Source organism: Perognathus longimembris, chromosome 2, assembly GCF_023159225.1.
Source record: "Perognathus longimembris pacificus isolate PPM17 chromosome 2, ASM2315922v1, whole genome shotgun sequence".
Lineage (NCBI taxonomy): Eukaryota > Metazoa > Chordata > Mammalia > Rodentia > Heteromyidae > Perognathus > Perognathus longimembris.
Window position 1 is genome coordinate 102,920,003 of NC_063162.1, and position 19,297 is coordinate 102,939,299.

The 19,297-nt window shown below is 34.0% G+C and overlaps 1 protein-coding gene across 5 annotated transcripts in view; it reads right to left on the minus strand.

Moving 5' to 3' along the window:
- The window catches only part of Kmt2e (lysine methyltransferase 2E (inactive)), a 78,228-nt gene that overhangs the window by 25,408 nt on the left and 33,523 nt on the right, over nucleotides 1-19,297 (minus strand). For 4 of the 5 annotated variants that reach the window (XM_048339829.1, XM_048339830.1, XM_048339827.1 and 1 more), the window contains 9 exons: nucleotides 17,686-17,800; nucleotides 15,943-16,172; nucleotides 12,991-13,071; nucleotides 10,755-10,813; nucleotides 9,142-9,314; nucleotides 5,543-5,581; nucleotides 2,569-2,799; nucleotides 2,334-2,464; nucleotides 982-1,099 (listed from right to left, as the gene is read on the minus strand). In XM_048339829.1, the coding sequence (XP_048195786.1) occupies nucleotides 982-1,099; nucleotides 2,334-2,464; nucleotides 2,569-2,799; nucleotides 5,543-5,581; nucleotides 9,142-9,314; nucleotides 10,755-10,813; nucleotides 12,991-13,071; nucleotides 15,943-16,172; nucleotides 17,686-17,800 (1,177 nt within the window). Of the gene's footprint in view, nucleotides 1-981; nucleotides 1,100-2,333; nucleotides 2,465-2,568; nucleotides 2,800-5,542; nucleotides 5,582-9,141; nucleotides 9,315-10,754; nucleotides 10,814-12,990; nucleotides 13,072-14,020; nucleotides 14,059-15,942; nucleotides 16,173-17,685; nucleotides 17,801-19,297 lie in introns of those variants that run through there. The other variant, XM_048339831.1, reaches the window with a different exon arrangement.

Here is a 19,297-nt window from a genome sequence, read left to right on the forward strand (position 1 = left end):
AAACCCAACAACCAAGGCAAGTAGTAAAACCGTTAAATCACTGAGAAGACTAAGTGCCTAAGTCACTAAAAATTCACTAAGTCTGAATTCAAATCCTCATATGCTTAGCTAAAGCATTATATAAAGTTAAAATGTTAGACATGCAGAAAAGTGAATTTTACATTCTACCCAGAATGCTTTTATTTAAAAATGTATTACAAAAACTTATAAAAATGTATTTTAGTTTGATAAAAAAAAATCATAGCATGTAACTAACTGGGCATTCATTGGTGGCTCATGCATATAATCCTGGCTACTCAGGAGGTTGAGATACAAAGAATTGTGCACAGTTGAGAGTTTAGCGTAGTCAGAAAAGTCAACTAGACTTCAAAATAAAGTTCGCAAAATAGCCAAGGTGGGATGTGGTTCAAGTAAGTAGTAGAGTGCCATTTGAGGACAAGTTCCTGAGTTCAAAACCCATACCAAGGGGGGCGGGGTGGAAATCATAGTACATACTTCATTCACAAATACAGCTTCAATGAGTCCAGTATTATATGTTAAAAGGAACTTGATTTCTGCAGGATGTTAACTAAGACATCATAGACAGGATCACACAAGTTTTTACAACAAAGATGCTGAGCAAAATAAAATGAATCAACAATTGAAAAGTAAATTATTTGTACCAGTCCTGGGGCTTGGAACTCGGTCTGAGTGTTGTCCCTGAGTATTTTTACTCAAGACTAGTGCTCTACTGCTTGAACCATAGATCCACCTCCAGAATTTTGGTGGTTAATTGGATAAGTCTCACAAACCTTCCTGCCTGGGCTGGCCTCAGACTGGAATCCTCAGATATCAGCTTTTTAAACAGCTAGGTTTACAGGCATGAGCCACTGGCACTAAGCTTGTAAAGTGTTTTTCAACTACTAAATATATACTTGATGCTCAGATTGTATAAATACTCAGCTCCCCAGTACCCCTTTCAAAATATTTCAATAAGTGTACCTCTGCATTTGGTGTACAAGAACGTCTGATGAATCGAGCCTCATTCCCAAAAGTCCTTGCATCAACACACATTTCTAGCCCATGAAATTTAGAGTAGAATAAAACAAAAGGGTATGGTCTACAAACAAAAAAACAAACTATTAATAATTTAGTATAACAATCCCTTTTGTTATTCTGAGGTAAAGGGGTAAAAATAAGCTTGAGAGTTTGAGAAATTGCTTTAAAATTTGCATTAAACAGTGAAGTGAAAATTTGAATATATATTCCAGTTTCAGAAATCTTATGCTACCTTATGCTCATGAATTTTTTTTATCTACCTTATATAAGCTAAAGGCACCATAAGGTAGAAATTCTTTAGAGAGCAAGAGAGTAACTCATTACCTTCAAAGAAGGATAATTTTGTGCTTTCAGAGTGCATGTTCTCTGGTGCATTTAAAACCACTTGATTTATACCATTTTGGATCAAATTTCTTTCTTATACAATAGGAAAAGAATTTATATATTTTTAATAGATTTAACACTCAAGTTATAAACAAAGACTGCTTCTAATTGTAGGACATGCATACAATGGCATTGTTATAACTGCAAAGATAAGAAATACTTCCTCAGAGGAGAGCTAGCTAATAAGAGGATCCTATCAGTTCTCCACAGCCCACAGAAGAGACCTCTACACTCCAACACCAAACAGTAGGAGTGGAAAGTGGTGGCAATAATATAAGAACAAGGATTTGTTCTAACACTGTCAAAGGTGTAAAGGTTAAAAAAGGGGGAGGAGCAGTTGACTGCCTGGTTATATATGGTCTTTTCAAGGTTCTAGCAATCATAATTAGCAGTAGGCCTAGATTGAAAGATTCTTCGTAATCTTTCCTAACATAATCCAAGCTGTATTGCTTTTATCTTTAAATGGATTACATTAAGGTTTTCAGCAAGACACAGAGATGGGCAAGATACTAAGAAATGTGTCTTTGCGGGCTGGGGATATGGCCTAGTGGCAAGAGTGCCTGCCTCATATACATGAGGCCCTGGGTTCAATTCCCCAGCACCACATATACAGAAAATGGCCAGAAGTGGCGCTGTGGCTCAAGTGGCAGAGTGCTAGCCTTGAGCGAAAAGAAGCCAGGGACAGTGCTCAGGCCCAGAGTCCAAGCCCCAGGACTGGCCAAAAAAAAAAAAAAAATGTGTCTTTGCATTTTGTTTTTGGTAACAAAAAGTCCAGAAGGTATTGCCACTGATTATCACATTATACTTTTAAACATTGATCACAAGGGAAAAACATGATCACACTATCTAAGTAAAGTATATTTTTAAGCTCAATATTTAGCTACAGAAAACAAAAAAATAAACGAACATACCTTTTAAAGAAATATCCATTTGCTTCAAATTGTTCTCTTAGCATAAACTTCCCTCTGTACTCAATGATGAGAGCATCAGGAGGCAAATCTTTGGCAGATTTCAGGATTTTTTTATTCTTTTGTATATGGCTCTAATAGAATCAAAGTAAGTGATAGGTTATATTTGCTTTTAGTCTAGCAGAAGACACAGTATAAAAAGTTTTGCTAATAATTTTTTTACAAATGATATATTTACCTCTACAGGAGGCTTGAAGAGTAAATTGTTAGTATTCAATTCTGATTTATTCATCTCTTTTTTGTCATTTACATTGCCTAATCTCAAAGCTATTCTTTGTGCCTCCCTCTGAACTCCCTCACTATACTGGTTATTATTTGCCTCTTCATAGCGATCCATCCATGCTTTGATTTTTGTCTCCCATCCAAAATTTGAACCATCAGATGAAGGATCAATTTCTGGAGCTGAACCCTACAACCAAGGGAAAATAAAGGTTACTATTTTAACAAGTACTTATATACACATATAAATAGTAATTTATATATAAAAACAATCACTATGGTAGTTTAAGGACAGCAATAAAATTGCAAATATTCAAACCTTGGTTCAAAAATCAGATTAGTGAAACTATGATGTCACAATTCTAACTAGAATATATCTGTAGGGCTGGGGATATAGCCTAGTGGCAAGAATGCCTGCCTCGGATACATGAGGCTCTAGGTTCGATTCCCCAGCACCACATATACAGAAAACGGCCAGAAGCGGCGCTGTGGCTCAAGTGGCAGAGTGCTAGCCTTGAGCGGGAAGAAGCCAGGGACAGTGCTCAGGCCCTGAGTCCAAGGCCCAGGACTGGCCAAAAAAAAAAAAAAAAAAAAGAATATATCTGTAATTATTGTATGAACTACACATACTGTATAAAAAGTAAATTTATTTCTGATATACAAATTTAACATTTTACGACCTATACTTTATTATCAGTATAATTGTAAGATCTATTATAATCCTCTATGTGACGAATTTCATTACAAATGCTATCAACTAATTTACTTATATATGTGCAGACTTAAATCTTAATGACAGAATCTATAAAGATCTTTATCTTGTTTGACTCAAATTGACTATCAATGTATTCACCATATGAATGACAACCAGTGGGGTGCTGGTGGGTCACACTTGTAATCTTAACTACTAACGAGTATGAGATCCAGAGGATCATAGTTGAAGGCCCAGCCAGAAAAGACAAGACTCCCGACTACAATTAACTAGCAAAAATCCAGGCTGAAGGGTTGGCTCATATGGTAATCAAAAAAGCTGGGCAAATTATGCGGCCAAGCTCAAACCCCAGTACAGGCAACAATAAACGATAAGCAATTGATCTATTTGAAGGGAATAAGCTTACTGTTCTAATAAATAACTTTGTATGTATTTCACATTACAATAGTGACTTTAATAAAAACATTTTACAAGGTACTAGATTATGCTAAAATTTTCCTCTACTGAGAGAATCTGTTCACTTTTAAAATTATTAGTTTTAGGAAACCTAAGAAAAATTTCTGAGCTGGTATGTCTTTAACAGAACTGTATCTCTTGGCCCATATAAAATTTGCTAGAGAATTACTTATTAGGGTTGTAATGATTTTACAGAATTATTTTTGAAGTTAAAAACATTTTAGGATGTTGAAATTTTTATTTTTTCTAAGTTTAGATCCCTATTGAGGTCTTTATATAATGAAACCGTTTTCAGCTAAGTAAAAGAGGCAGCTTTCACATTCATCCTGGTACTCAAGTGCTTGAATGAGAAAGGAATAACTAGAATCATAATAGCTGTAGAGCTGTATCTTTGAACAAAAGAAGCTGAGGGACATCACTCAGGCCCTGAGTTCAAGCCCCAGGACTGAAAAAAAAGTTTTGGGTCTCTTTGTTAGAAAATTCCATTAATTCATCTAAAATCTCCAACTTCAAAATATAAATAACATTTTATGAAATTTCACTTGTTAGTATGGTGAATGGCACCACATATTAACATTTTAAGAAGGAATTACAAGACTAAGAATTATCGTTTAATATGCTGAATGTTTGTTTTCCAGGAATGTGACCCAGTATTGTTTTATACTATATGGAGAAAATAAGTAAAAACAATCCTTACATCCTCTAATATTAAACTTGACAATTAAAAAATTTACCTTTTATTGCCCCAAAGTTATTAACACCACCATATAGTTACCTCTGTGACCCAGTAAAAATCTGTTTTAGAAGTGTCAGATGTGGAGAGCCTTGCTTATCTGAGAAATTATGCATCTAGTTAAAGAGCTCATCTAATTAATTCAAGATACGTGTAGTTAGTTTATATTTACATGGTCAGTCTACTGTGTGTCTTTTTTGTTGTTTTGTATTTTGGTGACAAAGTCTTGCTATGTAGCCCACGGTGACCTCGAACTTAAATGTTTCTCCTGCCTCAGACTTCCAAGTGCTGGGATTACAGATGGAGTGTTAGGATTGTAGGAGTACACGACCATCCTGTAAGAATTCCAGCTGTGCAGAAGAGCAAATTAAAATGTGATTCTGCACTTACATGTATAGTATACTAATATAAGGTAGTACTGCAGACAAGAAATTGCAGTGATAAATGAAATTCTAGTTAATATATTGGAAGTATTTCTATAAGTTTTCCACCTTAATATTTTTTGGTCTCTCACTGGTACTGGGGCATGAACTCAGGGCCTCCCATTTGCTTGGCTTGCTGACTCAAGACTGGCACACAACCACTTGTACCATGCTTTCAGCCCAGCTTTTGATAGGGATGGGAGTCTCATGGATTTTTTTTTTGCCTTGGTTAGCTTCAGTGACTTTCTGAATATCAGTCTTTTTAATACCTAGGATTATGTGTGTAATCCAATGGCACTCCGCCCCTTTAATGTTTTAACTGTTGATACACAAGAATTGTGTATTGATCCAACTAGAATCCTAACTTCCCTTTTCTTTTTTTTTTAATATTTTGGCTTTTTTTTTCAAATTTTTATTATCAAACTGATGTACAGAGAGGTTACAGTTCATACGTTAGGCATTGGACACATTTCTTGCACTGTTTGTTACCTCATATAACTTCCCTTTTCTTATAAGGATAATAACAATGAAGAGAACATACTAGTAGCCATGTTTGAGTTTCTAAATATAAGTGATTATCAACAATAATGCCTTAAATGTATTCATTTACCTTAACTCTTGATGACTTCCTAGATCCTTCACGAAAGGCCTAAAATAAGCATGGAATTATGAGTTAGTGATGTTGTTGTTGTTGTTTTAATGGAAATAATTGACAGATAAGAATTATTTGGTTCACTGTGGCTCTTCACTGAAGTGAAATCATATAACAAAAAAAGAGAATTGGTAATAACCAATCAAGCAAAAACTAGAGAAATATTGAGGTAAATGAAGTTATCAACTAAGAAATTATTCTTTTGCAAATATAATGCAGACTATTTGGAATATCAAGTGTCACATATGTAAAATATGATGCTGTCAAAAACTTCCAGTGTTCTAAGTGCTCAATTTATAACCAAGTTCTGAACATATATAAATTATTCACTATACAAAAAGTTGCACCCTGTCCAATCATGTACTATACAAAAGAAGGCTAAACTTTGGGGGGGGGAGTATTAGACCTTTTAACTTTTCAAAACAAAGAAATGTTTGATGTAAGTATGTTCAACATGATTCAAACATTATAAGACTTACACATGTATCAAATAATACATGGGACACAATATATACAACTTGTGTTTTCATGTATAAAAATATAGCAATAAAAATATTTATGATTAAGAATTGGAAAAATAATAGAAAAATAGTGAGGAGATATGGGGTAATATTATATTTGAACTTCTAATTGGGCTTAAGTAAAAAACACTGAAGGAAACAGCTGTGTTTATTCAATTAAATATTTATGGAGATACAACCCCCTTAATATGCCAAGTCCTGAATGAATTAAGACCAAATTCCTATTCCCAAAAGTGTCAACTGTATTTAGAGACTAATAAACATAAGCCTGGAGATAACAATACACATTGAAATATATTTAAGTGCCAGATTGGTGTGCAGATATGTTAGAGGGTAAAGAGCTTTAAAAAGCAACAAACGTTTATGTAAAACATGGGAACAAGCTAGGTGGAATTCGGGGAATACATGTAATCAAATGAACTTTAAAGAAAGTGAAAGAAATATGATCCGTAGAGTATGAAGAACCATGTGAGGAAGCAAGAAACATGAAGAAATTATGCCAACTTCAAACAATATGCTACTACTTTCACTTACTGAAAAGCAGTGTGATTTTTTTAAAAAGATTTCATTATTCTGAATTAAATACTGCATTGCTCTTCACTATGAAGAATTGATAGAAGGAAAAGAAAGGATATGGAAATAATATTTATAGGAAATCTGATAACCAAATGCAGAGTGAAGAGGATAAAGAGAAAAGAAAGATGAGAAAATACTGTATTTCTACAAAGATGTGGGGGTTAGACCAGATTTATAGCAGCAAAAAGAGGAAAAAGTAATTTCAAAGGAAAAAATCAGTTGAGACTAAATCTGGATGTCAAAGACTAAAGATGCCTTACAAGTCTATGAGACACACATAAAAAAAGAGTAGATGGTCAAGAAAGGTAAGTCTGGTGTAAAGTAGAAACAATGAAAGAAAATTGTATAGACTGATTCCTTATCAAAAATGCTTGAGTCCAAATGTTTTCTAGACTAACTGTAATTTTTATAAAGTTTTTTTTTTTTTAGGAATATGTGCATAAACTGCACCTTGAAAGTTCAGGGTCACTATTCTGATAATCCAAAACCTGAAAGCTTTTGAGGACCATTTCTGGAGTATTTCAGGCTTTCCAAATGGGGATACTCAACCCATAATAGGAGAATACATAAATAACATATGCTGACAATTATGAACTAAAACAGTCACAATCAATGTTTTAATTTCATTGTCTTATTAATGTTAATACTTTGTGCCAAGTATTGGTAAATTATCTATAATACCTTAAAGGATTTTCTGACTATTACAAAACTGTCATCTGTCTAGACTTAATGACTAACATTCACATTTTCAACAATTAGCTCTAAGGTTAGGCTGAATAAAAAGCAAAAGTATACTACTTCACTATAAACAACAAGGCAAACAAGGTACTGTTTAAGCTGTTTCTGGATTTTTACCTCCCCCTCTAAATTCTGAATCATTTTTAATTTCTGAGAAAGTCTATTCCCTTTTAAATACACAACAATATTCTGAAATAATTACGACACAATCAAGACCTAGGGTTTATTCATTTTGAATACCCACAAGTCATTCCAGCCAGAGAAAATGAACAAACTGTTTTATTAAACCAAATGATGTAAAACAGAAATATACAAGATTCAAGTTTCCAAGTAACTTTTATACAATAAAATAATTTTAAGGCATACACAAAAGGTAAATCAATACCTATACGTAAGTTACTAACTTGTAAGAAGCACATAACAATCTCTGTAAATTACAATCAAAGATGAGGAAAATAATAAAGCAATATGTGGTTAGCTGCTGGAATAAAAGCTCAAATGCTATGACAGAATGCAAAAGCAAGATCAAATGGAGAAAAGCAAATTTCTCTGAAGTAGTACTTGAGTCTTAATATAGTAGTTTAAAAGATAAAAGTAAAAGAGAATCCTTCAAATGGTGAAAGAAACAGCATAAGCAAATATGGCTAGAAAGGAAAGGTAAAACTTGGTAACAGTGAGTTGTCCAGATTGGATAAAACTTAAGTAGAAGAAAAGTAACAAAAAAGGATATAGACATACAAGTGAAGATCACTAGATAGCCAAGCTGATTTTAAATAGGGAAATGAAATTAGAAAATGAAAAGTGCATTTAAAAGTTAATGTGTTGTCTACTAAATCAAGTTAAAAGGCTTTATTTTGAAGTCTTGATTTTTATACCTAGGTATAATTTCACTCTATAATAGCAATATAATCCGTGCAAAGTCTTTTTAAAATTGTATATAACAAAAACATCCACTGGCAAATATACTCACACATTGCTTGACAGGGATACATTATGAAAAATGTGTTATTGAACTATTTTGTCCTTTTGCAAACATCATACAATGTACTCAAACCAACAAAGCATAGCCTACTACACACATAGGCTATATGATAAAGGCTACTGATCTGCCACTGAAGCAATTAGATCCTAATGGAATTTGTGTGTATCAACAAATCTAAACATGAAATGATTATAGTAGAATACTGTGATAGAAAAATATTAATAACGTATAATCTTATTGTATGTTGCTGAGAAATTGCAAACAAAAATGACAACTTACTGAAAGTTCGCTGAAAAAGGATTCTAGAGATAATTTAACAAATTTAGGTGAAAAGAACGCTGTCTGGTAAGCAATTCAGTAACTAGGAAGCCTTATTCAAATGATGCAATATTACTCAAAAGGAGAACAGCTACAAGTAGTTATATCCTTTATCTACTAATGAGTTATTAAAATGTTAGAACTATTATTTTTCTTTCCTAAAACAGCAGCTTGTTCACATAAGGTTTTACATTCTATCACTAGACTCATTAGAATGGTGGTTTCAAAGGAATTTATAGTTTATTCTACTTTATTCTACTTCAACCATTAACACACATTAAAATTTTAAAGTAAGTTCATTTAAAATTTTTATTGACTTGTTAGATCCTTCCAGTTCTTCCATTCAATTTCACTGTCTTGCCTTCTAAAATCCAGATCCTTATCTGTCTTATCTACTCAACTAATAAAAAGCAAAAACGTACTTTTTTACATTTTGAAAAGTTTTGTTCTTTTTCACCACTTTTTTTCCTTCTTTTGTCATTAACCTTGGAGACTCTTGAAGCAGTTAAGGTAATTGAAGTTGGAGTATGCTGAAATGCAGTATATAATTCCACAGGAACTTCATCACCACTCTCAGTTGCACTAGTATCACCATCTTCAATGCAAAACAAAATTATACATTTACTACTTCCTTTTGAAACACTAAAGTAAAACAGCATTCCTCATGGCCTAGGATTATTATCTCAATTGTTCTCAAGAATTAACACCTTTTTTTCACTTGCTTTACTCAGAGTAAGACACATTTACGTGCAAAAGTCATTTCTCATACATTAATGTACAAATGTATCCAAGTCTATATACGGCTATGAGAAATGGGAACTAGCTAGCACTTGCCAGGTGGCATGCAAAATTCCCTATTAAGGGAAGCATATTTATACACATCCTTTGAACTAGTTATCCCAATTGGTAAGAATCTAGATAAACATAAAATAGCAAGGATACAAAAACCTCAATCAAGAGGATTTCATTCAGAGTACTTTTTGTAAAAAAAAAAAAATGTCCAAAAAATAAGGATTTAAATAAAGTATGGTTATTAAAAACCACTTGTGGGGCTGGGAATATGGCCTAGTGGCAAGAGTGCTTGCCTCTTATACATGAAGCCCTAGGTTCAATTCCTCAACACCACATATATAGAAAAGGCCAGAAGTGGCGCTGTGGCTCAAGTGGCAGCTGGCCTTGAGCAAAAAGAAGCCAGGGACAGTGCTCAGGCCCTGAGTTCAGCCCCAGTACTGGCCAAGGAAAAAAAAAACCAAAAAACCAAAACCAGTTGTGTTTTAAGCCAAAGTGAAAATGTCAGACAGAATTTAGAAAATGCTGTTCCTAAAAAAAAAAGGAAAAATAATATGTATGATATAATGAATGGATTACTATCTTTCTGAAGAATATGTTTTACTTGTTTAGAATAATAGGCTGCTGACAGGCACTGGTGGCAATATAATCTTAGCTACTCAAGAGGCTAAGATATTGAAGTGTTGAAGTTCAAAGCTAGCCTGGATAGAAAAATCTGACTTCTCTGCAGTTAAATAGCAAAAAGATGGACCTAGAGGTGTGGCTCACGTGGTAGAGTGCCAACCTTGAGTAAAAAAGCCAACCAAGAGTGAGGCCCTCAGTTCAAGCCCAAATACTGGCATAAATAAACAATGCCAAAAAATAAACAATTCAACAGTGATACAAGACAATACACTGGAAATTAACTATACAACTTGGCAGGGGAGGATGTTGGGAGGGAAAGTAGGAGAGAAATGAGGGAGTAGATAACAAGTTTGACAAGAAATGTACTCACTACATCACCTTGACAATAAAATAAAAATATAAACCATAAGCTAGCTATATAGGAAAATTATCAATGATTTTTTTCTCCTGGATTGCAAGAATAAAATAGTATTTTTATACTATAATCCATGTAACAGGGTATTTAGAATCTGTACCTCAAATTACAAGTTGTACCATCAAGATTCATCAATAAAGTTAGCTCTAAAAATATGAACTTCTTCCTCACACTAGTTTTAATTTAGTATAGGTCCTTTTTACTTACCTGACATATTTTCCCTTTTCCGGCGTTGTAGTAGCACCGCCCTCTCTTTATCCAAACTCCTACATTAAAATAGTAATGTTATTTATCCAACTTTCATAAACCTAGATAGGAGCCAGATGTTTTCAATCTGACAAACTTTCCAATTTCTTTAATCAACAGCATAATGTATATGCAATATCTCTTGCCTTATAGTCTAGCCATGATATAGTAATATAGGAATGGATGCCAGTTAAGTGATAACCATTTGTTTCTGCTTTGGAAATAATTTTTTGCTTAGGAAATGAGTACATTATTTTCTAATTCAATATTTAAAGCAAAGAATCTGAAAAAAACAAACTTGATACTAACAATGAGTTCAAATAGCAAGTTAATTTAAGTAATACAATTATGAATTAGTCCTCAAAATATTTTTACTTTTTTGAGACAGTCTTGCTATTTAGCCAAGATAAAATATTCCATTAACCTCCCATAGCCTCTATCCACGTGTTATATCATCCTTAGTAATTCTATTACATTTCTTCTCAGCTTTTTTTGTGTATGTATTCACTCGGGCCAAAAATTAGATTATTAAATGAGAAAATAAGGCCTCTAAACTAAAACCTCTACAACTCAGTAACAAGCATGCCTTAGAGGCTACTAGGACGTAATGATTATCTGAGGATTATCACAGAATGAAAAGCAGATTTCTCTCAACTACCTTTCTAATAATTATAATGGTCAATTTTAACCAATTGTTACTGAAGTCATTTGAAAAAAGTTAATAGCTTTCATAAAGTAAAACCAGAAACAGAAAAATCTCCAAAAGAAATTTAAGACTAACAAATTATTTCTCAATTAAGATGGCAAACCCAAGTCTGCCAAATACTGTATTTTGGTGGGGAAAGTAAGCATGTTTATTCTTTACAAATAACAGACATTTAAAATTGGAATTCAAAATTGTACAGCTCCTACTGAAAGGAACTGGGAAATAACTGACAAAACTTCACATACACAAGCATCCTTTTATAGTTAAAGCCACTTCTATTAGCAATAACAAGATAAATGTCCATCCAAAAGGATTGGCTGAATAAATCATAACATATGAAAAGAATACCTTAAAGTTATAGAGAGAAATCATTTCTCTATCCTACTATGAACTCATCTTCAGCATACATTTAAAGAAAAAAAATGTAGCAACAACTATAAAATGCTTCTCCTTACCTAAGGAGGATAATACAAATACGTAGGTATGTATTTGCATATAACAGAGCAAGCTAACGTTACTTATAGAGTAAAAGGAATAAAGATGGAAGGCATACTTATTCAGATATACCTTGCTCACTACCACTTATATGAGGTGATTATAAACATACTGGGGATTGACCTCAGCGTCTTGCAATGCCCAACATTTGAGCCGAGCTCATCTTTTTTTATTTTTTCAGATAGAATCTCTTGCTAGCTTTGCCCAGGTTGGTCAAAGATTTTGATGTTCCTACATCTGCATCCCTATTATCTGGAGTTTCTGGCACACACCACCACAACCAGCTCCAGCAATTCTTAAAAAACTGGACTACTCATGTTTCTGGTAAGAATGTAAAATGGTATGTATATTCTGGAAAAAAGGTTGACAACTCTCATAAAACTGAGCCATCACACTTTTGGATATGAATCCCAGAAGAAAAAACAAAACACCTAGGTTCACATAAAAACATTTACAAGAATGTTCATAGCAGCTTCATTTATAGTAGCCCAAAAAGAAGAAACAGACCAAATATCCTTCCAAAACAAAAACAAATGGGCTGAAGGTGTGGCTCAAGTGCTGCAGCACCTACCCAGCTAGCACAAGGCCCTTAAACTACAGTACCACATAAAGGGAAAAAAAAGGTTTTAAAACAAAAAAGTGGGGTGATAAACTTCACATACTATAAGAGAAATGAGAGACACACCAAACTCTGTATATAACTAACGGAGAGTTTCAATGACTATTTACCATGGTGTATTTCAATGGAAAAAATGATACTTCAATGATGCGCCAATATTGACTCCAATACTCAAATGCACATTTACTAGATCACTAATAAAATCTAACAAAGTAAGCCATGACACATTGTCAATGAAAAAATTCTTCCTGATTCCATCGATATCAGAATATAAAAGTACTAATAAAAATGAAAATGTAAATGTTAACATCTAAAATAATCTATGTTCATTTTCTCAGTAAAATCACTAGCAATCTTATCAGGTATGGGCAACTTACCTAGGCTGACAACGTTCACATAGATATGTATCAGGAATATGCTGCCTGTCAATCCCCATGCAGTCAATATGTTGCCAAACACTTAAAAAGGAAAAAACACAAACAACAGAACATATAAAACATTAAGAGCATCCTTAAATTAAAATTTGGCACTCCATTTAATTATCGCTTAACAAGCTCCTATTTTGAGCTTAGCACTCTAAAAGGTGCTATGACATATATCCTTAGAAGATATAATTTTTAGATGTACAAACCACACAGAAAATTTAAAATAAACCTCTAAAACAAAGATCTTAATTGTAAAAGGTAAAGGTTATACTATTAGAAACCAGAATATGTCCACACTACGTGGAGTTTATGGGAAAAGCACCCTGGAGAATAATGGACATAAAGAAAATCTCATTTTGTGAAACAGGAAAAAAAGGTTATCATTTAACAGATATCAGAAGGTGATCAATATATACAAAAAGGACTGTTCATGTTGTAAAATCAGAAAGGGTAAAACTGGTTGCTTTCTCTGTGAACATTTAAGAATTTTGGAGGCAAATAGAACTGAATGAAAACAGCTAAGAAAACCAAAGGCAAGACCTCGAGGCTTTTCCAACATTTCAGACTTAAAAATTGACAGAACTATAAAAATGGTAAATGTCATAAAAATGTCATTGAATAGAAGAGGCATTCCATAGAAACCAAAATTAAACCTAATTACTTTTTTTGGTGCCAATCCTGGGGCTTGAATTCAGGGACTGCTTGAGCTTTTGTGTTCAAGCACTCTAATGCTTGAGCCATAGCTCCACTTGGGGGGGATGGGGGGTTTGGTTGGTTGGTTTTTTTTTTGGTGGTTAATTAGAGATAAGAGTTTCACAGACTTTCCTATCTGGGCTGGTTTCCAACTCTAATCCTTAGATCTTGGGCCTCATGAGTAGCTTAGGGATTACATGAGCCACCAGCACCTGGCTAACCTTAATTACTTTTAATCAAACACATGGAAACATCTTAGTACTTTTTGAAGGGAGAGGAAAGGCGGTGCCAGGGTTTGAACTCCAGGCCTCAAAATTTCCTTGGCTTGTTGTTCAGCTGGTGCTCTACCACTTGAGCCACACCTCCAGCCCAGCTTTGTTCTGGTTATTTTGGAGATGGAGTCTCAAAGACTTTTCTTGCTTGGCTGCAATTCTCCAGATCTTAGCCTTCTGAGTAGCTAGGATTACAGGTGTGAGCCCTGGGTGCCCAGTTCCTTATTATTGAATTCTACTGCCAAAATATCAGTTGTCTAAAATCGATACATATGCTCATTTCCAAAAGTGTTAGCTATTCCTTACCTAATTAACCACTCAAATATAATACTATTAAGCTGCAAATATGTTGTTCTTCACTTCTCAACAGAGAATATTGGAGCAAGAAGTCAGAGAATGTGAAAGTATGTAATAGAAAATACATATTAAAAAATAGATATAAAGGTGCAAAAAAAGACAGGGCAAATGACAAGGAGTATTAGAATAACATGTCCAATTTAAGGAGAAATAATGTCATGCAGACAATAGATGTCAATACTGGAGGAATATGGGCAGTAGGAATACTGAAAAAATTTAAAGAGGCAATGTAAATTAAGGAAGAAGGATTAAGCTTAGCATCATACTAAGGCTGAGCAACAGAAGTGTAGGAGAAGGAAGCAACAGATATTGAGAAATTGAAACAAGAATAGTCATTGAGAAGCAAATACCTTGAATAATTCAAAGACTACAAAGTGCTCCTTTAAACCAGAATGGGTAAATCATATGGATCTAAAAAAATCCTAAAGATAATTTCACTATTCTCTAACAGAGACTACATATTATATATAAGTTCTTATAACTGGATCAAAAGAAAAACATTCCTTATGATTATGTATTAAGATAAAAACATTTGCCAAATGCTATGTAATTAACCACATTTGATCAGTTAAAAGAAAGCTCTTTTATTTATATGATTGGCTATAATAAGATGACCATTTCTAATCTAAGGAAAATAATGTCATTGAAGTTCTCTTTTAGATTTACCTCCTGAATAAATTTTGAGGTAATTACTTATTGTCATGATATGTGTCACAGGTATTAAGAATTTATTTTTAAACTTGAAAGGTACCACAGTAGATATATTTTTATACTTACATTCAAATACAGAAGGATATAAGCCATACTACTTTTGATCAAATTAGTGGAGCTATGCTATACCATAAGAACTAGACCCAGGAAATTCTGCAAAAAGCTACCAAACATTCTTTCCTGTGTGCTACTTACACATTCTATACTCCCAACCCTCTGCAAGGGATTGACTCAGTAACTTTTAAGGTTGAAATCCTAGTGTTCCCTCTCCATCCTCCCCTTCCCCCTCCCCCAAAATAAAAAGAAAAAATAGAAAAAGAAACAAAGAAAGGAAAGAGAAAGAAAGAACCCCACTTTCTGTCCCAATCACACCTTCTCTAGGGGAGGAGGCCTTTCTTGGTGGTTGAACCAGGGTTGGGGGAGGGGAGACTGTGGTTCTGGTTCAAGAAGACTCCAGAGTGCTGCAAGGTTCAAGTCAAAAGGAGGTAAGAGAGTCAGGTCAAACAAACATCAATCAAATGTTTAATTCCCCCAAACTGGAAAATAACAGTAGATTGCACTGTACAAATAACTCTAAAAGAAATTAAGAGAACTCAATTTATATCTTTTCTATTGTTTTATATATATATATATATATATACTTACTACTGAACTAAATGCAAAAAGAGATGATCCTATTACTTCACACTGCAGCGTTCTAATAAACTCTTAGCTTTTTTCAATAGGGTGATTTTTTTTAAGAAACAAAATAGATTATATTGACAGTAGAGGTCCCACTTTAAAAAGGAATTAATTCCTTTAAAAGTGATGCTATATTTTTTAAATTATCAAGATTAGAAATTAAAAATATTAACGGTGCAAAATATTTTACCTGCATTTGTCACAACAGATCATGTATCCATCATCATGTGTAAAACCACATATGCACCTGGTCACATCGGTACCGTAACTGCCATCCTCAGATGTGCTGATTGTAGTAGCACTGGAAGTTTCATCAAAATTAGGAGTGGTAAATATGCCTACTTCATTTTTGCTAATAAGAACTGATGGAGGAGGGGAAGCTGGAGGTGTTGGAGGAGGACGAGCACCATAATTATGGTCCTGGATAATGGGACACAAAAACAGCACTATGTTAATTTCAATGGCATTACCTAAGCATTTTAATAAATTGCACCCTTAATCTGAATACTTAAGAAAACATGATGCTAGCCTATTATTTCTTCAATACCTTTAAAATAATGACTTGATGGAACCATATTATTAGACCAGTGTTAAGTGAAAAAATAATTACGTCTGTAAATGCTCCAACCTCTCCAAGTCAGAAACTATCTTTGCAGTCCTTTGGTGACATAAAAGGTTTGCTTTCAAGATAAAACAGGAGGCAAAGTGCTGGTAGCTCATTCCTGTACTAGTCCTAGCTACTCAGGAGCCTGAGATCTGAGGCTCTCAGTTCAAAGCCAGCCCAGGCAGTAAAGTCCATGAGACCGTCACCTCTAATTAATCAGGAAAAAAAAGCCAGAAGTGGAGCTCTGGCTCAAGTGGTAGAGGACTAGCTAGCTTTGAGCGAAAAGGCCAAGAGACTGTGCCCAGGCCCTGAGTTCAAGCACCAATAGTGGCACCAGAAAATAAAAAAAGATACAGAAGCATGATGTGAAAACAAATGGTAAAAAATAAAATGAAGATACTCAAAAATACAGAGGCTAAAAATGAAAACGACAGAGGATAGCCACTGTAGACTATATGAAATATTTAAAATTAACTTACATAAGCTTTCATATTCTCAGCTATGAAACAGATGATTATTTTATGAAATTGTTTTCAAGCATTGAGATAAAATATTTACTGACACTTAAAGCCTGGCGTATAGTTAAATGCTCAATAAAGAGCTATAAATTTACTATATACTACTACATAATTTAGAACTAAGGTAGAGAGAACAAAAAACCTTACACATCCAGTCTTTTTTTGTTTGTTTATGTTGTGCCAAGGAAACAAACAGGGCCTCATGAATGCTAGGCATGCACTCTACCACTAAGCCACATTCCTAGCCCACCACATCCAGTCTTTTTATTGAAGATAAAAAAGTATAACATCAGCTAGGCAGCCTCATGCCTGCTTGTAATCCCAGCTACTCAGGAGGCTAAGATCTGAGGATCACAGTTTAAGGCCAGCCCAGTCAGGAAAGCCTATATCCACTTATATCCACTTTTATATCCATGTATATCCATTCTTGTATCCACTAAACTACCAAAAAAAAGCTGGAAGTAGAGCTGTGGTGCAAGTAGCAAAGCTTTAGCCTTGAACAAAAGAAGCTCAGGGACAGCACCCAGGCCCTGAGTTCAAGCCCCATGACTGGCACCAAAAACAACAACAACAACAACAACAAAAAGTGTAATATCAGCATAAACAAAATAGGCCTCTGGGGTGTGTCTTTTATAAATTGTAATCCTTTAACAATATAGTTACTTTAAAAATTATATAACTAATTGCTTAGATTTGAAATAACTTTTTTAAGTATCCAGTTTTAAGCACAATTCCACAACACTTTACTTAAACCTCTAACTTAAACAACAACAAAAAAAGAAATCCTTCCAGAGAAATGTTTGACACTTACCGCATAGGGCAAACCAATGTAACTGTGTGAATGATGTGAGCTGCTGGTATATAACTGGTGGGGATAACTGTTGGATTTCTCAACTACCACAGGGCTAGCTTCTACGGATTCTGGTCTGGGGGGGAAAAAGTTCCATCAATGAGAATTCCATTTTAATCATTGGTTATTGTTTTGTTAATAATTTTTAAATTATTAAGTACTTATGTTAATACATTGGCAATAAAAATACAATATGTATTCATAGTAGATTGTGGATAATGAATATCCTATCTAGATTCTGTATCCTAACAAAAACTTTTTGTTTAATAGGAAAATTGTCCTGTTCCAAGTTCAAAGTAATTTTCCAGTAATGAATGAAGAAAAGGGGGAAGAATGCAGTCAAAATATAAAGCATATCCTATAAAATTTCTAGTGAGGGAAGGGGTTGGTTGGAGGATGGGCGAGAATGTTGAAAGGGGTGACATTGACCCGATGCATTGTCCTCATAAAGTGCTTTGTTGAATGGCAACTCCTGTGTACAACTACTTAAAGATGGTAAAAGCATTTTAATGTAATTTTCTGAGACTGAACTTTATATATTATATCCAGTGGTACAGGGAACACTTGGGCACTTGAGAAGTGGTAGAAAATGATTTAAGCAGGACTAAAGGTACTGAATCTATATAGACCTTGAGTGTAGAACATTCATTTCAGTGTTCAAAACTATATTTACGTTTACAGTGAACTGAGATAAAATAGAGCTTTGGAAATGTCCATAAATGAGTAGACGGGGACCTTCACACTAAACTAGGATTTGTGCCTTAAAAAGTACAAGCAGCAGCCTGCAGTAGACCTGTAATTCTGGTCTAATAGCAGTTAACTGCTGGTAACTGACAAATCACTGAGAGTAACAAAACTCCATACCCTAGAATTTTATGTATATCACTTTCCAATTTCTTTACTCATACCAAACTTCTTGAGTCCTACTTTGTCTAATTTCTTATTGATCAACTTTGGAGGGAGCAAATATAAGGTCAACTTACTTTCAACTAATCTCTGCTCTTGACATAAGACAACAAAATGATTGGTTCTGCCCCCATATTTTACAATACTTGATTTTTGTTTCATGATCTTTTTTTTTATCCAGTTTTCTCTTTGAATGTAGTAGTATTTCCATTATCAATGCATTCTGACATCATGTTATACTCTAACTGACCCTAAGGCTAGCAGCATAAAAAACTTGTAATTTTTTTAGCAGATGGTCCCTCCTTCACAATTTCCCAGGTTAGCTCTAAAAAAAGCTGCTTTTGTGAGACACAGCTTGCTAGAACCCATAACTGAGGTTTTAAGTGATACTAAAGGAGATTACAATTTCTAACAAAATCTGAATAGTCTGAAAACTAATATTCACCTAATGTCTATGCTATGGAATATTTCTTAGTTAAGAAATTAATACTCATGTATAAAATTTAAACACAAGGATAAGTAAGAAGGCAAAAGTTATCATCCAACCCCAGAACATTCCTACATCAATGCCAGTTTATCGTACTCTAAAAATTTTATTTGTATGCAAAAATATACCTGCACAATTTTTAAAACTGGACTATACCACAACTTACTATCATTTCTGAAT